The 26,393-nt window shown below is 46.5% G+C and overlaps 3 protein-coding genes across 7 annotated transcripts; 2 read left to right on the forward strand and 1 right to left on the reverse strand.

The window, feature by feature from the left end:
• Positions 1–475: 475 nt before the first annotated feature.
• On the reverse strand, positions 476–13,871 carry rrbp1b (ribosome binding protein 1b). Of its 5 annotated transcripts, none has more exons than XM_035521111.2 (29): positions 13,786–13,871; positions 9,560–11,100; positions 9,088–9,233; positions 8,693–8,815; positions 8,328–8,480; positions 8,057–8,175; positions 7,397–7,550; positions 7,030–7,168; positions 6,676–6,839; positions 6,552–6,583; positions 6,256–6,363; positions 5,967–6,029; positions 5,732–5,804; positions 5,362–5,457; positions 5,077–5,111; positions 4,883–4,970; positions 4,704–4,796; positions 4,524–4,616; positions 4,086–4,181; positions 3,915–4,004; positions 3,700–3,792; positions 3,518–3,589; positions 3,300–3,392; positions 3,053–3,136; positions 2,598–2,663; positions 1,998–2,081; positions 1,727–1,807; positions 1,493–1,636; positions 476–1,285 (listed from the first exon to the last, which is right to left on the reverse strand). In XM_035521111.2, the coding sequence occupies exons 2-29, from the start codon at positions 11,064–11,066 to the stop codon at positions 1,250–1,252; spliced, it is 4,125 nt and encodes a 1,374-aa protein (XP_035377004.2). In that variant the 5' UTR covers positions 11,067–11,100; positions 13,786–13,871; the 3' UTR covers positions 476–1,249. The 5 variants fall into 5 exon arrangements, with proteins under 5 accessions (XP_035377004.2, XP_035377005.2, XP_035377003.2 ...); XM_035521112.2 differs by having other exon boundaries at positions 5,753–5,804; positions 9,088–9,236; XM_035521110.2 differs by having other exon boundaries at positions 9,088–9,236.
• A 4,102-nt stretch (positions 13,872–17,973) lies between these two features.
• Positions 17,974–18,663, forward strand: pet117 (PET117 cytochrome c oxidase chaperone). The gene is made up of 2 exons (XM_027016649.3): positions 17,974–18,146; positions 18,523–18,663. The coding sequence occupies exons 1-2, from the start codon at positions 18,051–18,053 to the stop codon at positions 18,661–18,663; spliced, it is 237 nt and encodes a 78-aa protein (XP_026872450.2). The 5' UTR covers positions 17,974–18,050.
• A 501-nt stretch (positions 18,664–19,164) lies between these two features.
• On the forward strand, positions 19,165–26,085 carry kat14 (lysine acetyltransferase 14). Its single transcript, XM_027016650.3, has 10 exons — positions 19,165–19,423; positions 19,900–20,021; positions 20,412–20,533; positions 20,729–20,910; positions 22,882–23,301; positions 23,652–24,217; positions 24,370–24,503; positions 24,744–24,919; positions 25,173–25,363; positions 25,545–26,085. The coding sequence occupies exons 1-10, from the start codon at positions 19,165–19,167 to the stop codon at positions 25,716–25,718; spliced, it is 2,346 nt and encodes a 781-aa protein (XP_026872451.2). The 3' UTR covers positions 25,719–26,085.
• Positions 26,086–26,393: the final 308 nt, after the last annotated feature.

Here is a 26,393-nt window from a genome sequence, read left to right on the forward strand (position 1 = left end):
TTTCAATACATTTTTAGACCGTTTTATTGAGACTTTTAATTAGCAAAATAAAACAGCCCCTGATCATCGCTTTATTCCTGGTTTCCGTAATATTGGAAGTGTGATAAAAGATGCGATATATATATATATATATATATATATATATATATATATATATATATAAATAAATAAAATATATATAAATAAAATATATATATAAATAATATATATATATATATATATATATATATTATATATAAAAGATATATATAATATATATATATATATATATATATATATATTCTCTCAAAATTAATTTTTCCCCCAACCTCAATTTATGAATTTTCAGTATTACAACAAACGACAACTAGACAAACTTAACAAATGAAGACACTGCAGGTGAAATAAGTGTCAAATGACTGGAATAAGTCACAAAATAAGTCATTAGAAAATATTGTGTAGCGTCTCCTTGTAAAGAGCTGAGAAAATCATGAACTGTGACAAAATTCACTTTTTTTTAATGACAGACAGGATAAATCGATTAAACATACAGAGCCTAAAGATTCCTGATAAATGACTTTTGGAGCGTCTCATGTTAGTTGTTTATTATGATAAAGGGCGACACTCGTTTTGAATTCTCTTACTGCGTCATCCCCTTCACAAACGGAAGTTACTTCTTGGTGACAAAAAAAACTACACCTCTGGGACACAGGCTATCGCACATTTTATCTCAAATCATAGAACGTCCAGCCCTGCAGTGTGGAGGGAGGGAGGGAGGGAGGGAGGGAGGGAGGGGGGAAATAGATGCACCAAGTAACCCTTTAAGTGTTTTTATTTAAATTTAAATCACATTTGGTCAGCAGCCAACTATAGTGTCAAGCTTGTATTGCATCACCGGAGCAGGAAAGGTTCCATCGCTTTTTACATCCATGAGAAAGGAGAGTCTTTGCAAAAAACAAACAAACAAAACCCAAAAGATAAAAGATTGCACACCAGTGTGCGTCTAACGCACAAAGCTCTTTCCGTAACACTGAGCGATGAGAGTCGCAGGAATGTGAAGAGTCATGGACGCAGAAAAACAGTAACAGACATCAAATAAAACATAACTGGGCCTTGTAACTCCCTTCCCTCTAGATCCCTTAACGACATTGCCCACACGTTTAATCCTCATTGATTAAGCAGTTTCCACTACAGTATGACAGATTATAGGGACAAGAACAACTAAGGCATTTTTGGCAGTTTGGCTCTCTCCTTTTCTCTTGCTGCAACATCACACAGAGGTTCCTTCTTTCAGTTCCTCCCCATCCTGCAAAGAGGAGAAAAATATTTGAACATCTGTTTCACACTACAAGTATCCTATAAAAAGCTTGATAAAATATTGCAGGTCATTCACTTTGAAAGAGAACTTCCCTATGGTTAAGAGGATATTCGGTACAAAAGTCAAAAGGTACAACATGAGTGCTACAGCATCATCAGGCCACTGAAACTGTGTTCCTATACATCAAGTGTTCACCTGGCCCTGTAGCTGCTCCTGGAGGGCCTTCACTGCCTCACGCTCTTTGGACAGCTCCTCCTGGGTGCTCCTCAGCAGTCGCTGAAGCGTGGAAGCCGCCTCGCCAAGGTCCTGGGTCAGCCTCGCCTCCTTCTCCAGCTTCTCCTGATCCACACACACACACACCCTGCTAGGCCCCATTCTACAGCATATTAATGTCAAAGGTGTGGAAGTGGGTCTTTGTGCAGCACAAACCTTCAGTTCTGCAGATGAGCCCTCTCCTGCTGCCTGGAGCTCCACAAGCTGGGCCTCCAGATCCCTCACGCACCTTAGGGCCTGCAAGGGCGAACATGCACACAGACACAAATAAGATTACATTAAACTACACACACACACACACACTTCAACTATGGTCGAAAAGGCATCAACCCTGCATATTACTTAATAAACATTCAAGCTATAAACAGATATCCAAATCTTCAAAATCACATCCTCAGCAGGAGGATGTTCAGCATGACGCAGTTACCTGTTCATAGCTATGCTCCATCTGTAGCCGGGCACTCTCCTCCGTCTGCAGTCGGCCTTCTGTCTGCACCAGCTGCTCCTGCGCCTGCCGTGGTGGAGGTCAGAGGTCAAAGGTCAGACAAGGTCATCTTACACTATAATAGACTGACACAGCGACGCTACAGACCACAAAGTGTGTGTGTATAAAAGAGAGAGATTAGAGGTCACCAGACACCTGCGAACAGATCAGTAAAAGCTTAGGCATCCAGGGTCAGCCAACACAAACATGCTTTCAGTCACAAGCATTTCAGCTCTACCCTTCCATACAAGCGCTGTACACACAGCTCTTGGTAACAGAACAGCACAAAGCCCTTCCTAGAAGCTGCTGCTACCCCATATCATGCAGAGCAGATACTGAAACCAACAGATAGTAGGATGTTATACAGCCAGCAAGCATTAGGAAAGGCCACTATGGTTACTAAGTATTCTCCCGCATGCGGACTCTCTCCCCCTCAAAACATAAGCACGCACGCACACGCACACACACACACACACACACACACACACACACACACACACACACACACACACACAGCTGAGCAGGGCAGTGCCTCAGCCTGACCTGGCTGGGCTGAGTGTCGTCCTGCCTCTGCACGCACTCAGTCGCCTCCTGTAGTTGCTGCCTGACCTGCAATGCACAGGAGTCACTCACACACACAGACCCCGCGCCCCGGTCCACAGACGTGTTCTCTTCAATGCACTCTTGTACTTGGTGACAGTTTGTCAGTTTTACAAACCAAAAATAAGATACGAGATGCTGAAAGGGTGATCTTGGATCAGTGAACCCTTCAGGAATCGCTGCATCTGACATTTAAACAAATTGGTCCCACATCGCACCCACTGAAACATGGCAGCATGGATATTTACTGTGTGTCCAAACAGAGACGTCATCGTGGTTTGGCCGTAGTGCAGTTCTGAAAATGCTTTACTGTGGCATTGCCATATTGCTTCAGATGGCACTTGGCAATTGTGAGCCAAGTTGGCACCTGATGCCTGAAGTTTCTACATGAGACTTACCAATAAGAGTTCAGCATGCTGTTTCTGAGCCTCTGATTGGGCAGACTCCAACTGAGCCTGAGTGGTCGATAACAATATCTTCAGCTAAATGGGAATTAGAAGAGGGAAGAAAGACAGATCATGAAGAAGAAAACAAACATTCTTTAGCCATTCTTTTGCAGACAAAATTCTCATATGCTGATTTAAATCTACAAGTTAAGCACCACCTAGTGGTAGGGTGCATCTTGCAAAGCATCCCAGGGTTTACCTGCTCTACCTCATGAGCGCACGTTTGACTAGAGCTGATGGATTCTAGCTGCTTCTCCAGCTGTGCTTCTAGAAGTACCACCTGCCCCTTCAGCTACAGACGAAAGAGGGTCCCCATCACCACCAGCCATGCAAACACACACACACACTTAAGTGAGTAGGAGTGCGCAGAATGGGTGGGACTATGTAGCATTAGGGCATTTTGTTATGTAGCACCACCTGCTCTGTGCTCTGGTTCTCAACCCTCAGTATCTCTGCTGTCTCCTCCAACAACTTCACCTCAGCCAAGGCCTGGAGGAAGCGCACACATGCACAAAGATGATTACCAAAAACACAGGGAGCTTCTACTGCTGTGTACAGATGCCTGTGTAAGTGTGTGTGTTTGTGGGGACAGTGCTTACTTCGTGCCACTGTCTCTCAGCCTCAGAGACCTGGGACTTCCAGGTGAGCTCTCTTTCTTCAACACTCCTCTGAAGATCCTTCAGTATACTCTCCTACAAACAAACACACACACAAACACAAACACACACAGTCAATGAGTCAGCAAGCCAACGGGTGACTGGGTGTGTCAGGACAGTGCAAGGGGAAATGAGTCAGGGTGTGTGGTCAGAAATACCGTCTGGCTGAGAGTTGCTCTGTACTGTTCACACTGTGCCTGCAGTGCCGTTTGACTCTCTTCTGCCTCCCTTAATTTCTGCAGAGCATCCTGAACAGCAGCAAGTCAACACACTCTCAGAATGTAGAAATGGGAACACTGTGCCTCTAGTGCGAGTGTGTTTTATCTTACTGTTAGCTCTGTGCTGTCTTGCTCCTCAGCTGGCCCCCGCTGGGTCTGTGTAAGTGACTCTTGTGCTTTCTGAATGAATGCCTCCAACCAGTTACTCTGCGCGTGCGCATGCACACACACACACACACACACACACACACACACACACACACACACACACACACACACACACACACACACACACACATATCGAACAGGCAGTGATTATGGATGATCATTGAACTTTATTGCAAAGTACACCAGTCAACTACAGGCCAGATGACATTATAAGGAATGTTTAACAACATTATATCTATTCTTAACCTGCTTCCTTGTACCTCTGTCTGGGACTCATTTACCCAGAATCCATCAAAGTATAATTCCTAAAACTTTAGTCCTGTGTGTGAAACATGTCGACACAGTCAGGTGTGGAAGGGAGAGAAGGAAAGCCTCCTGCACCTGTTCCGTTGGAACGGTAACATGTGGAAAGAGGTTCTGGAGGGCATCCTTGATGTCCATCTGAAGAGAGTGTAGTTTCTGTTCGACATCATTCTACACACACCCACACAAACAGTGATTGGTCAAGGAGTGAGCAGAGAGGCATAACGAGGGCAGGTTCGAGTGTGTGTGTTTTCAGACCTGAGATTTCCTCGCCTGGATGAGTCTATCTTCACCAAGTCTCTCTGCTGCAGCAAGAGCTTCTACGGCGGCATAGTTCTTCTCCCGCAGCTCCTGCACGCACACACACAGAAATGCACATGTGCACACGTACACATTGTACACACTGGGTGTGCGGCATCACATTTGTGTAAACTTACATTGCTCTTGGTCCTTGCCTGTTCTGCCTCTTCCCTCAGAGCCTGGAGCTCCTCCTCCAGAGAAATAAGACGTGCGTCTTTCTCCAGGCTTGGGGGGGCGGGGGCAGGGGGATTAGACACAGAAACTTTGACTAACCGGCTTTTATTGGACTAAGCGTGAATAAGCCTCGGTCCTGAGATGGGGTATGTTGTACCTCTCAAACGGCTGCTCCGCTTCCGCCATCTCTGCCTGGGGAAAGAGGGGAAACGCAGGAGAATGAGATCCAGGAAAACCCAACAAGGGAACAAACACCTTTTCGTTTTGTGTGTTGGGAAAATCTACACTGCAGTTGTCACTGCACAAGCAACCACCACCATTACCATTATTGCCATTAACTGCCAATACAAACAGAACCTCAGGTGATTAACGGTTGTTAATGGACAGCGATTAGTCGAGTGGCAGGTGGAGTGAAGGTGTGTCCGTAGGGACTGGCCCTTACTGCAGCCTTCTGCTGATCCAGCTCGTCTCTCAGCTTCTTAAGCTCCGCCTCCCGCTCTGCTGCCCGGCTCTCCCGCTCCGCCACGGAGTTCTCCGTCTGCACGCACACCACACACACACAAAAAAATCTGTTAGAATATAGTTTCAGTCTACGCTGTCCTTGTAGTTTCCCCAGTCCTGATCCTGCACACCTGAGGAAGGGGCTTGAGACTTTACGGATGATGCGAATTCAACAGGTTAGAAAATAGAAAAGACTAGATTACAATCATCAGGGCAGTGACGAAACCCAACTGTCCTTTCATTCTTTCCTATTTGTGAGCTCAAGAGAGTTATTTCTGAAATATAAAACCACAAGAAAAATCATCCAATACCTCATTCATACTCTCCTTCACCTTGTCTAGTTGTTGTTCAAGAGATGCCACCAAGTCCTCCTTCTCTTTCAGGCTGAGAGGGGAAGAAAAGGGCACATTCAAATGAGTTCGTGCATTACTGGGATTCCAGCTTCTTTGAGAGAGAACTAGGAGAAGGTGCAAAACCATACAATTGCAAGAGATATGTGAAACTAGAATATGAGCGAGAGAGCGAGCATATATATGAGTGAGGGACCTGTTCTGAAGGAGCTGAAGATCAGCTGTGCTCTGCGCCTCATCCTCCTGTCGCCCTCCCTCTCTGAAACACAGCGAGAGCGTGGGGAAACATGAGGACCTCTCAGCTGGCCACCTCCACCTTAGCCAGCACCGCTGGCCTTGCTAACCACAAACGACTGCAAGCTGCTGCCAGATGGGATCATGCTAACTGGTGAGATTTCATTTATCAGAGGATAAAGTCACCTTTAGCTTCAGTAGGATGTTTTATTCCTCCTTACAGAAAAACAAACGTAAAACAACCGCCTCACCGATTTGGAGTGGGCTCAGGATAAGCAGTTTTTACAGCTTCAAGCTCCTCCCTCAGTTGCTTTAGCTCCACCTCCATTGACATCACCTGCCCCTCCCTCTCTGTCAAACTGAACACAGAAAGCATATCGAATCCAAGTGTACTGATGCCACTGTTATCATCCCAGCTGATTCCAAGCAACTTTGACTCACTTGCATTCACCACAAATATTCCTTTAACAGGATAGAACATGATCTGTTATGATTTAATATGTCATACAATTATTCAGGTTAGCACTATGAGGCTATAATCCTGTACCTTCTCCTCAGCTGCTCTTCAGAGTTATGCCCCTGTAAGGACAAAAACAAGCTTAGATGGTCTTTCCCCCCCCCCACCACAATGTTTTTTTTTTTCTGTTTGGATCTTTCCTTTGGCTCATTACCTGTGTCTCAGCCTGCTCTCGAGCCTCTGTTTGCAGGGTAACTTGTTCCTCTAGGTGGATGGGCATGGCCTGCTGTACCTGAGCAAGCTGAGCTTTTAAAGACTCCACCTCTGTACACCTGTCCTTAAGCTCCGCCTCTCTAAGGCACACTTGCTCCTGCAGCTCTATCCGCATGCATGCACACGCACACATGATCATGACAAAAAAAAAAAATCTTGCAGAACGATAAACAGCAGATGCAATTTCATACTGTACTTTGCTTGATTAAACAGAGCTTTATTTCACAGAAAAGGTGTAAACAGTAAAAACCACAGCACAGCTTAGAAGATGGCTCCACCCCTGAAGTATACTGACCACTGAGCTTGCCTGCCTCCTTCTTGGACTGTTCCAGTTGAGACTCTAGGGCAGCGCCGTTGTCCTGCGCCTGGTGTAGTTCTCCCTCGACCCGCTCCAGTTTTTGCTGCAGGGTATGCTCTGTCTCCACACGCGCTGCCTATACATGCAGGAGGACGAGCCCGTGGGCACGCACACATGCACAAAAACAAAGAATCAATGTTTCTGTCACTTGCACAGCATTGACAGACATTGCAAAAGTACCTGCCAAGCTAATCCTAGAGGTTCGGAGCACCAGATGAGACCAAAACTAGACAAGAGCGGCCAAGATGAAGGTCCCGCGTAACCCAGAGGTCGTGACCCCAAAGGGTCAGACCGCAGCACTCACCTTCGCCTGGGTCAGCTGCTCCTCCACGACGGCCACCTTGGCCTCCAGTGCCTTCCTGCGTTCCTCCTCAGCATGCAGGGTCTCCGCACGCTCATTCGCCTCCCGGCTGAGCCGCACGCAGTCCTGACGCAGCTTTGCCAGCTCTGCGTTCTGCCTGCAAGTGTAAAGAGAACATGTAAAGAGGTGGCAACGCCACCACTTACACTAGTCACTAAGGCAATTACAATAGTGTAGACTATAAAAGGCAGCGGCAGATCAAAGACGGCTTTAAGTAGCCTTCAGCAGTTAAAAGGCTTGATTTTGAACAGTTCCTTTAATGATGAAAAGCACAGTGACATTCCTTCGGCCAACCACATGGTGATTGGTGTTATCTCCCGCTTTCATCAATGCTAAGACGTAAACAGACATGGGTCATCAGTAAAAGCCTAGTGTGGTGCCTGTGTGTGTTAGTCTATAGACATACCAGAAGTGGTAGTGGTTGTGTGGTTTGTGCTTGTTGAGGCACAAACCCACACAACCGAAGACTTGGGGTCTGGCTCACCGTCTTGTCTTTAAATCACTCAACTCTGCATGGCTGCTGTCCTATCTGATTGTCTACATGAGTGTACACACATGCATATCCGCTCTTAGCCAATACACAGCTTCAAAAGGTGTGCGTACCTGCTCTCTGCCAAGCTGGTGGCTTGGTTCAGGGCATCTCTAAGGATGGTGTTCTCCTGCTGGAGTCGGGCCAGCTGGGCATTGGGGCCATTCTCTAGCTGCTCCTGTAAGCTCTGGATCTGTTACACACACACACACACACACACACACACACACACAGTTGAGAGACGCTGATAAGACCAGTGACGTGGATATCGGTGTTTGTGATATCACAAGCAAATATGCAGTTAGCACACAAACGCCATAAGGATGTGGACCTGTGAGCCCTGACCTTGCTGTTGAGCTGCTGAGTCTGGGCGGTGTGCTCATCATATGAGGCCTTCATTCTGGCATGCAAGGCAACCATCTCCTGCTCACGAGCACTCAGCTCCGAGCTCAGCCTCGTCTCCACCGACGCCGTCTTGCTCTTCTCACCGCTCAGCTCCTGCGGGACAGAACAGGACACAACGGGCACCCCGGTGACGCTCCACACAGAACACACGATAAACTCCAACCTGGCACCTCCATCAGGAGACAGGCCATTATGCTGTAATGCAAGGTGAAGCCAGACAGGCTACTTCCTGCCACAACAGGAAATGCAGTGCCAGTCTGATTTGGACAATCACGTGCAGCTGTGTAAACTGTGCGTGCACACACCTTGGTGAGCTCGCGCAGGCGAGTCTTAGCTGCAGCTGCGTTCTCCTGTTCGGCAGACAGGAGTTTCCCCTTCTCCTCCAACTGCTTCTTCAGAGCTGCCAAGGGGTCACCTTTCTGCGATGCCTATGTGAAAAGAGTGAGAGTGCGCAGGTGCAAGAGTGAGTGAGAAAGCACCAGACAGCCAGAACAATGTAACTGTACAAACAGATATGAGCATCAGTCAGAGAAAACCTGTTGCAAAATTGCTGGCTATATTAATCTAGGAAATCTCAGACATGAGCACTGCACACACATGATGAGGCTACTGACAAAACAAGAGAGTGAAAAGGAGAAAACTGGATGGCTACAAAAGAAACTGAAGTAGAAAGCAGGAGTGAGCGTGTGTGGCATCATACCAGCTGCCAGGTGTCAGCTCCTGCTTTGTCGCCAACGATCTCCAGAAGTTTCTGTGTCTCTGATTCACTGAACACCGAGTTACTAAGAGTGGCAACCAGTGTCTTAAATGGCAACAGAAGGGGCACTTCTGCCACATCCTCAGCAACTGCTGCAGACAGACCAGAAAACAGTCATTTTAATTTTTAAACAAACATCACATACTTCAACAATTAAGCCAAACTTTACTTGTAAACATTACTCTCACTCTGTCATGCAACCTGTTCAAGAATACATCAGGTTTATTAGCTTTTGTCTTATCTGTAGGGTGAGGTTACGTTAAGGCTTTATAAATCAACACATCATTCCAAAATGTTATCATAGCTACTTAAAATGGAAAGCAACTATGGAATTTAGCATTACATAAGCAAATTCATGACAACTGGTTCATGCTGGTTTTCATTTTATCCTGAGCTGTAACCTGGTAGAACATACCTGCATCCACCTTCTTCTTGGACTTTTTCCTGGAAGTACTTTCAGATTTGGGCTCCTCTGCTTTTGCAAGAGCTACAGGCATCGGGGCAATCTCAGCACCTACCGGCTCCTTAGAAACCTTAGGAGATTGTCCCTTAATCTTAACATTTGGCTCTTTTGCAACCCTAGTGACCGATTCCTTGGAAGCCTTCACGATAGATTCCTTAGCAACAGGCTCTTTGGAAACCTTAGCTGCTGTTTCCTTTGAGACATGCTCCTTGGCAACCTTAGTGGCAGATTCCTTTGCAACAGGTTCCTTGGCAGCCTTTGCAGCCAATTCCTTGGTGACGGTTTCCTTGGCAGCCTTTGAGACAAGTTCCTTGGTAACTTTAGCAGCTGGCTCCTTCACAATCTTTGAAGCAGCTTCCTTAACAACCTTTGCAGCCTTAGCACCTGGCTCCTTAGGGACAGGTTCCTTGGCAACCTTAGCACCTGGCTCCTTAGGGACAGGTTCCTTGGCAACCTTAGCACCTGGCTCCTTAGGGACAGGTTCCTTGGCAACCTTAGCACCTGGCTCCTTAGGGACAGGTTCCTTGGCAACCTTAGCACCTGGCTCCTTAGGGACAGGTTCCTTGGCAACCTTAGCACCTGGCTCCTTAGGGACAGGTTCCTTGGCAACCTTAGCACCTGGCTCCTTGGCAACCTTAGCACCTGGCTCCTTGGCAACCTTAGCACCTGGCTCCTTGGCAACCTTAGCACCTGGCTCCTTGGCAACCTTAGCACCTGGCTCCTTGGCAACCTTAGCACCTGGCTCCTTGGCAACCTTAGCACCTGGCTCCTTGGCAACCTTAGCACCTGGCTCCTTGGCAACCTTAGCACCTGGCTCCTTGGCAACCTTAGCACCTGGCTCCTTGGCAACCTTAGCACCTGGCTCCTTAGGGACAGGTCCCTTGGCTACTTTAGAGACTGGCTCCTTAGTGATGTTTTCTGCAACAATCTGCAATGGCTTAGCAGGGGCTGGATCAACCTTTGCCACCTTCCTCTTCTTCTTCTCCCTTGGGGAAGGTGCAGATGGAGCTGGTACAGCAGCAGCCTTAGTTGGTGCAACATAACACACTGCCACTTCATCAGCTTTGGGTTCTGGAACCACTAGTTTGGGGACAGCTGTGGCCTCGGCTACAGGAACAGGCTCAGGGACAGCCACGGATTCCGGTTCCGATTCTGGTTCTGGTTCGCTGGTCTCTGAACCTGGTTCAGGACCAGAGTCATGCATCTCGTGTTCTGGAAGCTTCCCGTTGGGTTTTTCCTCCTTCTTCTTGGCTTTGCCTTTCTTCTCCAAAGCCTTTTTCTTCTTGTCCCCACGCAGGGGTTGGGTCTTAGCCAGTTCACGCCTTTGGTTAGCTAGAGCCTCTTCATATGATGTCTCTTTCATGGACAGAGTGGAGACCAGAGCAATGCCAATGGCCGAAACCACCATGAAGCCACTGAACACTACAATTCCCAGAGTCTGAGGGTCATACACATCCATCTTTGTTTAGTCCTGTCCACCACTGATCCTGCTTCTGCAACAAGACAAATAGAATACCATTAGAATACCATTCTGAGACTCCCAATGAGGTAACTAACAAACTGATTGAAATGAAAAAAAACAACCTAACATTAATTTAAACTCATTATGATTTACCTGATTTAAACAAACGAAACTACTCTGCAGCCTCTCTCTTAATATAAGCCGATCAATTGCATTCAAAGTTCAGCAAGCTATGTTACACAGATACTAGCAACAGCTATGATCTGATGGAACAATTTACACTTAGTGTACCTGTACCACAATTTTAATAAAACTCAAAGTTCTTTGAACTAAGTGAGGATTCTGATTGTCATTCTAAAATTCATAATTTTTGGCTATTCTGTTGGGGGCACAAATATCATTCCACACCAATGCAGTTTCTACTCCACCCCTCTGCAGACTCCGTGTCATAAGGGTGTACTAGCAGTAGCACAATAACACCCTGTTCCACACACAGCAATGGAATATGTGCACTAGATGGAGTTTTCTGAATGGAACATCTTGAGGCCCAACCAAGGACCCATAGAGACTTGCCTGTGCACACGTGTACATCAGCACACGCACACAGGGCCTCAGGTGAATGGAAAATGCTGACTAGTCTTAAAGAACACTTTTTTAAAAATTCATGCAATCTTGCTCTCACTCACAAAATTACTACAACACTCAAGAAACTAATATATATCTCAATCTCCAAGAGCAAAGATGGCATGCAGGCAGAAGTCTTAAACTAGCCATCTTTATCAAAATCATCACTATGATGATGTGCTTACAGAGCCATTAACACACCAACAACTTGAAATTCAACTCGAATCCAAATCCTATGAAACCTATGCCATCATTCAGGAGCTTACTGACCAAATATTACATAAGCCAAATTGCTTGCACACTTTTCTAAAATTCAGCTGTTTCTTACAGCACAGCAGGATCATTAAGCATGAATGAAAACCAGGGGCCAGTTCACCTGACATTATAAAGCAGCCTTCTTTATCTATAGCTTTTGTTTTCAGCCAGGTTAGTATTTCAAAGTGACATATTCCTTTAAAGTTCTGCATGCTCAGTCTGAACAGGGATGATTAAAGGTCTATAAAAATAAATTAAAATTCAATCATTCTTCGGTTTATCCTATGATCGGGCCCACCTGTTTATATTGGTCGGACTACACTCCATTTGTAGAGCGCCATAATTGGACAAATTAACCCCATAATTGCTGTAGCAATACATTTGGGGAATTAATATTTTCAAATGAATTCTGTCTCACTTGGGTTTGGATTCATCCATAGATGCACAATCCATCCATTAATTCATCTTCGTTACTGACGTGCTTTTGATCATGCGCGAGCGCAGGCGTGCACAAGGCGCCCACGCACTCACACCACCACATTCGTGCTCTAGATCTTTAGTTGAACACTGACACACATGTAAGCAGACGTTCTTTTGGTCCCTTAAAATGGTACGACTGTTGGTTTGGAGCCAAAAATGCGTCACTGTCCAAACGCGTAAGTACAGCGCTGTGCTGGACTACAGTCAGCCGCCCCGTTTCCTCGTCATACATCCTATTTAGGTAATATCGTTATATCCGCCAGGGGTGCAGATCGAAACTTGCACTAAAGTTCGTCGCGGATCAATTCATTCCCGTACTTCAGAGTGCAAGGCGCGTCTCGTAGACAGGGACACAGCGCCGTCCCAGACGCCGACCCATTTAGGGATCCATGATGTTACATAACATCAGTAACTCTAGCAGTCAACTCACCGGCACACGTTATTCAAACTTACTTTGTGGGGCCATTTTAGTAGCGCTAGAGTATTTTATTTTATTTTGTATATTTCTATATAAATTATTTACGCGGCCTTCCCAGAGGTAACTAAGCACAGAAGAACGGTGTACGACGTTGATTACAGCTGCACTTTTTCCGCTACCATAACCTCTACTGAATTGTGTCTACACCATATGAGCAAGCTCTTCGATTTAAGCCAAGCTAGAAAATAACGGAATACATGGATCAAATTTAATTCACGGCGTGAAAAAGCCATTTCTAAAAAGTAATTCCGAAAAGGTTTATTCATGCATTCTCAACGTCTCTTTTTTAAGACTTCTATTCAAAGTTGCTCAGTAATTACTTGCCGATGAAAGCGAATTCCAGATAGTGAAACGTGTACAAAAGTATGTAACGTTAAATACTCTGTCTGGTACTTCATCGAAGTAAGCCACGTTATTGACGACTGACCTTAAATAAAGCCTGTGCAGTAAAAATGAGCACCGTTTTACTGACGGTAACAAACGTACAGCTTGAGCCACATCATCTTTAAACTGTTTAACGTTTTCAGTCTCGCTTGATCGCTCGGTAATAACGAAATAGAAGTTTAAACTCAGTTTAGCGCCACAGATGCGAGTTATTTTTCACAGACTTAAAACAATACGGTCATCACGGAGTGGAGATCATTTAATTTATTTAGGAAAGTGGGGGAAACTGGTGAATCACATTCCCAGCACAACATTCAAACGTTCAGCCATCCATCCCAAGTACAACCAAGTTTTTAAACATTGTTTCAAAAGATCTGAACAAGGCAACATTGTTGTAACACGGACACGCGGATTAAACTAAGGCACTTGCAATCAAAATCTATAATCACCGGAAAGTTTAGTCACAAAAAGGAGTATTTAAAATGCGAGTCTTACCCAACGTCCAAATTTTCAGTGATTCGGAATAGCCGCTGACTGGAGTCGTGGCACTTTCTGTGAGCTGACAAAGCTCCCGCCTGTTGGCCAAATACCAAGATCCTACAAGAGGTGTCATTGGACGAAGAAACATCAATCACCGCCCATTTAGCCAACCGCTTTAACAAAAGTCCGCTCAAGCATGCGGCCAAAAAAAAAAGGGGGGCGTCGTGGCTCAATGAATGGGGTTTGTAGTCCAAAGTCACATTTGCCGGAATGTCCGAATTATTTGAGCACATTGCTGAGTGTTTTTGTTTTTTTGTTTTTTTTGGAGGGGGGGAACCAAAAAAAAAAAAAAATTAAATAAGTATGGAATTTACAGTTGTAGCGTCTTGTTTCAGAGTCATGTCATTTGCATAGCACATTGACACACTTAAGAAAAAAAAATGCAAAAATGCTTATTTCAATACCACCATAAAACGTAGATTAGACATATACACATGAGCTACGTTAGACGTCGAGAACAGATGTTCACACCACTTCCTTATTCGCTCCAAGGTGTACTAATGACTCGTCATCACTTTAGGAGTAAGGGGTCGTTGGCCTTTCCTCCCCGCCCCTCGAATTCTCCACCATTCGGATTCCCCAAGAGTACCTCTCTCTCTCTCTCTCTCTCTCTCTCTCTCACACACACACACACACACACACACACACACACACACAAAACCGGACACCTGACATTTACCGATATCCGCGACACGGGTTTGTTTGCTTCCTAAACGTTAGACCAAACACCGTTTGCTATGAGGAGATTGTAAATACAGGATCGTCTGCAGGTTAATCATTTTCAGCTGTTCACATGTAGTCAGTCCTTCTGAGAGTGAGAGTGAATGCAGGTCACTCACTGAGGGAACAAGAGTCACTGGAGAATATGAATTGCATGAGGATGTTAGCAAGTGAGGAAATGAATTGCAGTTAAATTTTATTACGTTAAATGTGATCAATGTTGCATTTTTTTTTTTACAATGCATAATGTCACAAAGCAGCTTCACTGAAATGTTGTTACAGACCCCTTATAAGCCCTTATTGAGAAAAGGCAGAAGCAAAGAGAATGCCACCTTCCTCTGGGTGACAAATATGATATTTACAAAACTAGGGGGAAAGAGGCACTGTCACTCTGACCAATGTCAAAGATAAGCAGCCAATGTCAAAGATAAGCAGCCAATGAGTGGGGGTCACGTTCTGCAGTCCTTTTAACTTTGTTAGACATTACTACAGTTATAGGGATCTGAAAGTCATAGATGAGACTGAGCTCCAGAGGATTGGAATCTGAAGTACTTGTGGAAGGTGATCGCAATGCAGGCAGGGACTCCGGCAGTTCTGTGACGGTTTAACTACAAACAAAGCAGAAGGAAGCACAGGTGTGAGTGCACGCTGAGACATAGGAACCCCTGAGTCCACACTGAGACATAGGAACCCCTGAGTCCACACTGAGACATAGGAACCCCTGAGTCCACACTGAGACATAGGAACCCCTGAGTGCACTCGGTTATTACTGAGGCTGAGTTATTACAATCAAAATAAAGCTTTACATCCAGCTTTTGCCACTAGAGGTCTTTGACTTATAACAGCCAAACTGTGCAGAATAGAGTGCATGCTAGCGCGTGTTCCACATTTTAAAACAATCCCTCTACTGGAGCACTGATGACAAGATGTAAAGAAAACGTCTATGGATATGTGTGAGAGTCTGTGTGATGTAGAACGATGACCTGCATCCCACCTGGATCTGTCCTTTCTGCACGCACCTACCCCTGATCAAAAGAGATGAGACAGAGGGAGAAGGAAGAAGGACTCAGCTCAAAGCTTAACACAAACGCATAGATGGTCGCAAAACCACTTTTCTTTCGATCTCTCCCGTGTTGCACTGTTTCATGTTATTGGAAGAGATAGTCAGTACAAATGTGTGTGTTATGCAATCTGGTCAACGTACACATCAGTATACAGCCAGAAATGATTCCTTTTTACAGCCCTTAACAGGTCACTCTCTCTGTCTGCCCTAGTTTGCTTTCTCTTTGCCCCTGTCTCACCCACATTCTCTGCACAGTCTCTTTCTCTCTCTGCCTGTCTCACGCCCTTTCTCTTTGCCCCGTCTTGCTCTCTTTGCATCTGTCTTGCGCTCTCTCTGCCTGTCTCACACTCTCTGCCCCATATCTCCGTCTCTCTGCCTTCTCTCTCTCTCTCTGCCCCTGTCTCTGACTCTCTCTGTAGTGTACAGTGTAGTCCAACCCTTACCACACCCTATTCATCAGATAAAATTCAACACCGTGAGTTGACTCAGGTGTGCTAGAGACACAAACACGTAGTGGATAACAGCTGAAATCTACACCACAATTCCCCAAAACACACACACACACACACACACACACACACACACACACACACACACACACACACACACACAAACACCCCTCTCACGACCCCTACACTCAGAACAAACCAACACCTTTGGCCCCTTGCTGTTCCTGTATGCATGTGCTAGTGCTTGGGGCCAGGAAGGGGTTGGGTTTGTGGTAGGGCAGTGGGGGAGACTGCTAATGACTGACCACAAGGAAGAGGAGAGGAGAGGAGCGATACAGTTCAGAAATGACCATTATCCAGAAGAAAGAGGAGCAGAGAGGTGAAAAAAGTAGCATGTGCAGATCCAAAAAGGTATTTACTTAGACCTGTAGCTTCACACTCACACAGCAGCTCTTCTGTCTGCTCCTGTGAACCAGAAACACATGTGGTATTTCTCCTTCTCAATGAGAGCTCCCTTGTGTGTGTGTGTGTGTGAGGCTGTAGAAAGTCTTACAGTAAAACATATCACACCTGGCCAGAATTCACAGTAACACTCACATGGCACATGTTTAGGAAACAGGGTTATTTAAATTAGCTGTCGCAAGGGTAATGGAACTCTATACATGCATGCACATGTATGCACACGCATGTGCGCACACACAGAAACTTTAGCTGTAGGTATGTGGGTCTAAGAAGGGAGGTCAAGCATCCATTAGGCTGGACAACATCCCTCATAAATATCCAGACCACACACATGCGTGTGCGTGCACACACATTTCTATCAGAGAGTAAAAGATATATAAATGATATATATAAATGAGTATTAGGACACAGCTGTTGGAACATCCTTTCATTTGTCTGTAGTTCCTCAAGCTCATGCAGACCCAGTAATGGCGTAATGACACGGAGTATCAGGTCCATCCCTGTGTTGGATCTTTCTTTCATTATGTGAGATCTTTTTTTAAAAATCTCATAATCTAACCTTTGTTTAAACTTATGAACTTATTAGCAATATGTTAACATTAAAGATGAAAACACATCAGTCCTGGTCCTGTGTACAAGCCAGGAATATGCCTGTATGTACAATTACAACTGCAAAGAGGGAACATGGCAAAGGCTGAGGCCCAAGGCCTGGGCCTGGTGAATAATAACAATAACAATAACAATAACAATAACAATAACAATAGCAATAATAATAAGAATAATATGATATTATAAGATAATGGTGTGCAGAAAATGCTGAGTGAGCAAGAAATGATAAATAATGGTGCTTTTCCCTGAACAATCCAGAAAGTGGGGCGGTAGTCAGCGACAACGGGAAAGGTCGTGATTTATCTCTAAGAGATAGGAATAGGGCTGAAAGGAGACTCCGGACGTAAGGTTTTCAGTTGCTCTTGAGGCAGCTTGTGTATTGTAGGTGTTCGTCTGTTTCCTCTACCACCCCTGGATGCTGATTCTCATTGCTTGTCGAGTGCCTGATTTTTGCACTACACCCGTCGTTTGGTGGTAGAACGAACAATTAATACACTTTTGAATATTTAAACAGAGGGCATATATCCTACAGACGTGAACAGTCGTCTGGTAAAACTTGCCTCCCACCCCACAGAGCGCTATTAGTAGATTAATTAGTAGAGTATCATTCGAATATCAACGAAATTCCTAAAATAAAAAAAATCCTAGAATAATGAATAATGTAAAAATTAACATGATACTGGCATATTCAGTGAGAATTCGACGCATGGAAACGCTTAAATTGACAGGCAAAAAATATTTGGACAAAATTGCTTTTTCCCCCCGGCTTTTCCACTCCAGTCCAGTTGGTGGCGGTAGTTTTCAGTCGCTGTAGACAAACAAGAGCAGAATAAAACCCCACTCCCGTCACCAAAGAGTCCAAGCTAGCTAGCTAACAACCTGCTGTTTGTGCAGCTGTACAGTAATGTCCTTCAGCTATGTCTGCAGTTTCTAAAGTTGTTCTTGGAGCATCCGTAGTATTGACTATTGCCACTGTGTTAGGAGTGCATATCAGGCAGTACTGGGACAGAGAGGTAAACGTGCATTTTAACGTAGTTATGCACAAGATCGCTGGACAAATGTGTAATTCAGCCGCTAACTGTTAGTTAGCTTCTCTGATAACTAGCCAGCCTCCTGTTGGGGCTGTCGAAGAGTAACACGTTTACTACATGGTTTACTGTAATTGCATAGATGGTAGAGAAACCGTATTGATGTTTGTGACTATTTCTGTGGTAAACATAGTACCAAATTATGGAGTAGTTACTGCTGACTAGCTAACCCAGATTAGCTAAAATAGCTCCTTTACGACATGGTGCGTGCCGCGTGAAAGCCGCGCTCCACCTGTCAACACAGCCGCGCTCGCAGGAGTAGCTGGATGGAGACATGTTCAGGGTGTTCGCCTCTCCTCAGAGACTGCACGACGGAGTGCTGCGAGACCTGGAGCGTTTAGAGAGGAAGCGCGAAAACCTTCGAGCCCTGGAGAACCAGATAATACTGACCAGAGAGCTTGTGGCCGAGCGAGAGAGGCAGGAAACCCAAGGTGGCAAATAGCGCGATCAGGTACAATTAAACCGACCGTAACCGTGCGTTGGCTTGATGGTGACCAATAAAATGATATATAAAACGGTCTATAATTGTATTTACACAAGATTCACAACTCTCCAGTTATGAATAGCAGCCGATTCCAGGACCTTAATGTTGCTGTAAACGATATTAGCTGTTGTTGCTAACGTCTGCCAACAAAGGAGCCCCCGTTCTTCAATCCCATGCCCTCAATCCAGACCTTTCTCCAGAGCCCCTTTTCCTTAGTCTGTCATTTTTATGCCTGCACACTTGCAAAATATGCAGGGAGGACCCCCTTGTAGAGATCAGATATTAATAACCAATTCGTTATTCAATTGTGCTGGAATTCTTAGCTTGTGATTACAAGGCCTAGAGTTCTCATACTTTTTTCTGTTTAAGTAAATGCCAGGATGTAGAGACAGTCTAGCCAATGCTTTTGGTATTCTTAACCGAATTGAATACACCATCTTTAACTTTCCACCCTCAGGCATGGACGGCGGGGACCAGCGGAGCCTGGTGGGACAGGGCGAGGGACCCATGTGCACGTCTGTCTCTGAAGGCCTGGAGGAGGGTGAGGTGGAAGGGGAGACGCTTCTCATCGTGGAGTCGGAGGACCAGGCATCGGTGGACCTCTCGCACGACCAAAGCGGTGATTCGCTGAACAGCGATGCAGGCGAGGATGGCGAGGGGGGCTGGAACGAGGACATGTCCTTCTACTGCGATAAGTGCCACAAGTGGATCCCTTCGGGTGAGAAAGGGGGCAGGGCAGTGGCTGGAGAAACAGCTTGGCACTGTGTTTGGGGATAGTGAACTTTTGCACCGGGCTTTAACTCAAGAGGTTAAATTAAGTTACCCACTTGAGGTGGCAGGGGTGCAATGTACTGTGTGTGTGTGTGTGTGTGTGTGTGTGGAGTTTGGATCTTTTAGGTTGTATTGAGCATCTTTGCACCTGTTGACAAGAGCGTAGGTTTTTGTGCATAAATATAGAAGCTCAGAGTTTACTTAAGCAAAAGTGAAATGATAAGGTTTATGGAAATATGTGGATAATAAGTTACTGTCACTGGTTGCTATGATTCTGTGTGACTCATGATTGGCTGAGGATATTGTGTGTATGTATCACATCTCTGTGTCAATAAACTCTGGCCCTGAAAAGAAGAGTTGTTGTCTGGCCTTATCTCCGTCTTTGTCTTGGCGATTTTTCACTCCTCTCTCTTGGCCGTTCAGCCCAGCTCCGAGGAGACCAGCCCAGCTACCTGAAAGGGGACAACTTCTTCAAGTTCACATGCATGGACTGCTCAGACGAAAACAAGGAGAGCTTTGAGAGGATGCGGCTCACGTGGCAGCAGGTGAAATGCACTCGTGCTCTGCATGGCAGCAAAAGCAAAAAAGAGCCACAGAGCAGCAATTTAAGATCCAGAGGTGGGTTTGCCATGCCCGACTTAAGCGAAAGATGGGTTTACCAGACCCACTTTAAGTGAGAGATGGTTTTGTCAGCCCCAGGTTAAGTGAGAGATTGGTTTATCAGATCCAGATTGAGTGAGGGATGGCTTTACCAGACCCATATTAAGCAAAAGATGGGTTGTCCATATTAAACCAAATTCATCATGCCTAAAGTGAACTTTAAAGTTGTCTGTGCTATGCTGATGGGAATACTGAAGTGTGTTTGGTTGCCTTGGGTTTATAAGGTGTGTGAACATGTGATGTAAAGCATGATGGGTTAGTTTGTGTGTGTGCAGGTTGTGATGTTGGCCATGTATAACCTGTCTCTTGAGGGGACAGGCCGACAGGGCTACTTCCGTTGGAAAGAGGACATCTGTGCTTTCATCAGCCGACACTGGACCTTCCTACTGGGTACAAGGTGAGTGAGACAGGAATCACGCAGACATGCTCAGTTTTGGGGGATTTTTTGTGTCCAAATATCAATTTTTAGTTATGCTAGAAGTGCAAGGCTAATGTTGTTTATGGCAACAAAATTAAAGTAAACTGAATGTCCCAAACATTCGTTTAAGGTTCCAACAGCGTGTGATCGTTTCTGGTGTTCCTCTGTGCTCAGGAAGAAGACGTCCACGTGGTGGAGCACGGTGGCCGGGTGCCTCTCCGTGGGCAGCCCCACGTTCTTCCGCTCCGGGGCTCAGGAGTTCGGTGAGCCCGGCTGGTGGAAGCTTGTGCAGAACCGGCCTCCCACCCTCAGGCCGGAGGGAGAGAAGACCTCAGCCGCCTCACTCAAGGCTAAAGGTAGTGCTCCATAATGGCCCTGTAACCCATCGGGCCAGCTCAGAAGGACAGGTCTTGACCAGCTCATGCACATCTGTGATTTAATGCTTTTTGCTGTAATGGTGGTGTGGCCAAAGACCCTGACTGTGGGGCGTGCAATGGTTATACATGTGATTCATCTCAACTCCTAATGGCTCATTTACTACTAAAGCAAGTAGCTATGAAATGCAGCATACTAATAACCCTTTATATTTTAAACCAGGTAAAATTCCCTAATGGTGTACCATTTAGGCTCAAGTCAAGTTTATTTATATAGCGCTTTTTACAAGTTGTCACAAAGCAGCTTTACACAGCTTTATGGGTTCAAATCCCTAATGAGCAAGCCGAGGGCAACAGAGGCAAGGAAAAAAAAAACCCAGGTGGGGATGAGGAATAAACCTTGGGAGGACCAAGACTCAAGAAGGAACCAGCCCAGCTAGTACAGTAATATGCAAAATAATAGCAGTCTAACATCACTAATGTATTTAATTACTGATTTTGGCAGAAAAGATAATACAACATGGGGAAGAATTCATGACTAGGTGTAGCAGAGTAATGGGTAACCAACAGAATCAACAGTCATGATATGCACGCTGCTAATTGGGTGTAATTGACTCATTTAATGAAAGGGGCATATTCAAATTAATACTATTGTGGAGTTCAATTAGTGAGGTCATTCATTCTATGACGAAACAGGTGTCAATTATGGCCCTTATTTAAAGAAGGAGGGCAGCAAATGTTGTGCCTGCTGGTTTTAGCTCTTGCTCAGTGAGTAAAATGGATTGTTCCAGACATTGTACCGAAAGAGAGAGAACTTTGATCAAGAAGTTGAATGGAGAGGGGAAAACATATAATGAAGTGCAGAAAATAATTGGCTGCTCAGCTAAAATGCTTAAAAATAGCAAACAAAACCTGAAACACGTTAGAAAAATAAATACTACCATCTGCGTAGATCATAGAATAACAATGGCAAAGAAGCATCCAATGATCAGCTCCAGGGAAATCAAAGATCTTCAGTTACCTGTGAGTACTGCAACAATCAGAAGACGCCTATGTGAAGCCAAACTATTTGCAAGAAACCCTGTTGAAAAGGTTACAGTTTGCCAAAGAACACATTGACTGGCCTAAAGAGAAGTGGTGCAACATTCTACGGACAGATGAGAGCAAGATTGTTCTTATTGGGTCTAAAGGCCACAGACGGTTTGAGACGACCCATAAACACTGAATTCAAGCCACAGTGCACTGTGAAGACTGTAAAACATAGAGGTACAAGCATAATGGTTTGGGGATGTTTCTCATACTTTGGAGTTGGAACCGTTTATCGCATACCAGGCACCGTTGCACCAGTTTGAATATATACAAATACTAGAAGAGGTCATGTTGCCTTATGTTGAAGAAGAAATGCCCTTGAAATGGGTGTTTCAGCAGGACAACGACCACAAATGCATCAGAAAGTGAACAACATCCTGGTTCTAGACCAACAAGATAATGCTATGAAGTGGCCAGCCCAATCCCCAGACCTCAATCTGACTGAGAATTTGTGGAGTCACATCAAAAAAGCTGTTTTTGATGCAAAACCCAAGAATGCAGAAGAACTGTGGAATGTAGTCCAGTCAGCTTGGGCTGGAATATCTGTTTGCAGGTGTCAGATGTTAGTTGACTCCATGCCCCACAGCTGTAAAGCAGTTATCAGAAATAAAGGTTATAAAGATTAGTTCACTGATCAACAGAAAAGCTAAATCTGTAAATAACTTTCAGTTTATACTGTAAATATTCGAGTTTGTAAATGAAGAAGCCATTTTTTTTTGAACAGCCCGTTATTCTTTTTTTCTTCATTTTCAGTTTAAAAAAATTTATATTTCGTTCATGTTTTCATTTGGAATCGAATGTGTGGTGCTCCCAGTGGTTTAGATGGTTAACGGTGTCCCCACATCTCCCCTGTCCCACCTTCAGCCGCATCCCGGCCGTCCCTGGACCCCACCATCACAGTGGAGGGCCTGCGGAAGCGGGGTGGACGCAACCCGGTGGAGAGCGCCATGCAGCTGAAGGAGAAGCGCTCGCGCACGCAGGAGGCCAAGGACATCCGGCGGGCGCAGAAGGAGGCGGCTGGCTTCCTGGACCGCAGCGCAGCCTCCACGCCCGTGAAGCTGGGTGGCCGCGGGCGCCGGCCCGACCTGCAGCTGGAGAAGGGAGAGGTACTCGACTTCGCCTCTCTCAGTTCCTCCGACCGGACGCCGCTCACGTCGCCCTCGCCCTCGCCCTCGCCCGACTTCTCTGCTCCGGGAACGCCTGCCTCCCACTCAGCCACGCCCAGCCTGCTTTCAGAGGCGGACCTTATTCCTGACGTCATGCCCCCTCAAGCACTGTTTCATGGTGAGTCCCTGCAAGCATTGCTCGATGATGCTTCACACCGGTGTGCTCTACTCCACTAAAATTACTGCTCATGGTTTGTGTGTGTGGCCACGCAGTACACACATGCGCGCGCACGCACACACACTCTGCTTATACTGGGGTGATGCTACATGTAAAAACAATTCAGTTGCATGATTCAATGACAAGTTTTCAAAAGACTTCAAAATATTGAAAGACAAGCTACTTCATTTTCTCACACCGAGAGGCATACAATTGTTTACTGCACGTGGCCACAGACTACTGTTTACTGCACATGTGCGAGCGCCGATACGTTGCTTCAGTTCTTTTCCTCACATGATTGTGTGCCCCAGATGACGAGGAGTTGGAGGGCGAGGGCGTGATCGACCCGGGCATCGAGTATGCGCCCCCTCCCAGTGTGCCGCTGCCGCCCGGCACCCTTCTCGCCCGGAAGAAGCAGCGGCCCTCCGAGCTTGTCAAGCAGGAGCCGGAGAGTGAGGATGAGGTGCGGGCTGAAGAAGAGGGGTGCCAGGATGAGGGCTCGGGCACCCGGGGCCGCAGCGCTGGCGACCGAAGGAAGGAAAGGTGCGAGGGGGGCGTGGCTGGGCCAACGCCCATCCCTCGCCACGCCCCCCTGGGCTTGTACGAGGAGCGCGCCCTGCTGCGGCGGCTGGAGGCGTGTCCGCACGCGCTCGCCGTCACGCCCCAGGCCCGTCGCCTGCGCCGGAAACTGCTGGTGCGGCAGGCCAAGCGCGAGCGAGGGCTCCCCCTGCTGGACACCGACCAGGCCGTCAGCGCTGCCCTCAGCCTGGTCGGGGGTGTGTACGGGGCCCAGGCGGGCATGGCCAGCCGTGGCGTCACAGATGGCACGGAGTACAGGACAAGCAGCCGCGACCTGCGCATCCTCGACCGCTTTCAGGTGACTCTCGGGACGCTCTCTAAACACACTCCACACACTCGCTCCACATACTTTAACATGGATAGCATTTACTCTCCTCCTGTGTGTGCTGCACACAGGCAGGTGTGTGCTGAGTGGCTCTTTGTGTCTTTCTGATGTCATGGTGTGTGCAGGTGCCAGCAGCCAGCAGGAAGGGCTTCCACCAACACAGCGTCTCCTTCTGGCACAGACTGATGGGCTCGGACGCCTGTGTGGACCAGGGCATCAAGAGCCCCTACACGTCCAGAATGCTCAAACCTTATATAAGGTACACACACAGAACATATACTATCTCTTTCACACGTTTCCAACATTTTTAGTTAATTCTTTAATATCTCATTCTCCCTGCAACCCCACAACAGACCCAGGCCTGTGTATGTGCGGTAAAAAATTTTTTTGCCAGTGAGGAAGGACTTTAAAAGCAACCCAGAGATATTTTTGTACTGCAAGCTCAGGTTGTGTGTGTGTGTGTACTCGCGTTTCTGTGTTTGTATCCATGTACCTTCAGGAGAGACTACGAGACGAGGCCGCTGAAGATGAGCTTGCTGGCAGAGATCAGGGCATACCCGCACAGGGGCAACCCATCCTGGGTGGCCGAGCCAGATGCGCCCATTGACTACTGCTACGTGCGGCCCAACCACATCCCCTCCGTCAACGCTATGTGCCACGATGTCTTCTGGCCCGGTGAGTCCCTCTGAGTGCCTGCAGGGCAGCCATGTCACAGCTGGGTTGTTGCGTAGCCGTGATGTCTGCCGGGACTAAATATTAGAGGAAATGTGAGATCTGTGGTCACGTGTCGGTCTCTAGTGGCAGACGCAACTAACATGGAAACATTGCAAGCCTGCTCATGGCCTTAACTAAAGTTCTGAAAGATTCCAAACCTCCCTTACAGTTCCTGAACAGCTGTACTAGACAGTTTTCTGTGGTGTGTGTGCAGGCGTGGACCTGTCCGAGTGCCTACAGTACCCAGACTTCAGTGTGGTGGTGCTCTATAAGAAGGTGGTGATTGGCTTTGGCTTCATGGTGCCTGATGTGAAGTATAACGAGGCCTACATCTCCTTCCTGCTGGTGCATCCTGAGTGGAGGAGGGCCGGCATCGCCACCTTCATGATCTACCACCTCATTCAGGTGGGCATTTCCCATGCTGCACAACATGAGATGCCCACAGCATGATGGAAAATGCACGACACAACCCACAAAATGCACAACACAACCCAGGACGTAGGCGACACAACACTGGAAACACACAACAACGAAAATACACAATACCGGAACTAATTATAATAACTCACGTTTCCCCCCCACGCAGACATGCATGGGGAAGGACGTGACCCTGCACGTGTCAGCCAGTAACCCGGCCATGCTGCTCTACCAGAAGTTTGGCTTCAAGGCGGAGGAGTACATCCTGGACTTTTACGACAAATACTACCCCGTGGACAGCAGAGAGTGCCGCCACGCCTTCTCCCTGCGGCTGCGGCGCTGACGCCCACCATGCCCACTGGTCTCGCTCACCACACCCCTGGATTCGCCCATCAGGCACACAGTCTGGGCTGGATTTCCCAAGCACTGACTAGGGCACCTGGAGGAAATGACGACTGACGCTGCAATTTCAAGAGAAAATACACTGTCCAATTACTGACACACTGCTCCATGTTGCATCAAACTGCAACTTTGTCTTTATATGGGATTTGTGGATTTAGAGGTCTTATGTTAATGTGTAGAACACATGGTAGACTGTGTGTGTGTCATCATTTTGTGTGTACTGTACATTGTGATGTATTGTGTAATTTCTGAAGAAAAGGGCTTGCCCACCAGTGTCCTGTGGGACCACCTTTGTGGTGATGTACCATCACAGACAAACCACACACAGACTTTTTTTTTTTTTTTGTGTTCTTCCTAATTGGTATTAGGTCAGTTTCATACTCTTATTTGGCTGGTTTTTTTAGCACAAAGCTCACTGGTGAACAAGCTAGATGTTCAGGTTACCATAGTAATGGGCTGAACCAGAAAGAGCTTGCTTTCGATGTCCGTGAGTTTCAGTCTTGAGGCCGAGCTGCATTCCCAAATGCATGACACTAAGCCAGGACTAGTGTGTGTCTGAGCTGGTCGTACTTCCTTAATTCGGATGCTCTAACGTAAACAAGCAGGTTGTGTGTAG

Source organism: Electrophorus electricus, chromosome 23 (genome assembly GCF_041902795.1).
Source record: "Electrophorus electricus isolate QZ-2024a chromosome 23, ASM4190279v1, whole genome shotgun sequence".
Classification (NCBI taxonomy): Eukaryota; Metazoa; Chordata; class Actinopteri; order Gymnotiformes; family Gymnotidae; genus Electrophorus; species Electrophorus electricus.

Coding starts and splice junctions, on each gene's coding strand:
- rrbp1b (XM_035521110.2), bottom strand. CDS start 11,066: ATGGATGTGTATGACCCTCAGACTCTGGGAATTGTAGTGTTCAGTGGC. Junction 9,237..9,559: donor CAAGAAGAAGGTGGATGCAG/GTATGTTCTACC, acceptor GTCTGTCTGCAG/CAGTTGCTGAGGATGTGGCA. Junction 6,364..6,551: donor GAAGAGCAGCTGAGGAGAAG/GTACAGGATTAT, acceptor TTCTGTGTTCAG/TTTGACAGAGAGGGAGGGGC.
- pet117 (XM_027016649.3), top strand. CDS start 18,051: ATGTCTGCAGTTTCTAAAGTTGTTCTTGGAGCATCCGTAGTATTGACT. Junction 18,147..18,522: donor GGCAGTACTGGGACAGAGAG/GTAAACGTGCAT, acceptor GCCTCTCCTCAG/AGACTGCACGACGGAGTGCT.
- kat14 (XM_027016650.3), top strand. CDS start 19,165: ATGGACGGCGGGGACCAGCGGAGCCTGGTGGGACAGGGCGAGGGACCC. Junction 20,534..20,728: donor ACCTTCCTACTGGGTACAAG/GTGAGTGAGACA, acceptor CTCTGTGCTCAG/GAAGAAGACGTCCACGTGGT. Junction 24,504..24,743: donor ATGCTCAAACCTTATATAAG/GTACACACACAG, acceptor ATGTACCTTCAG/GAGAGACTACGAGACGAGGC.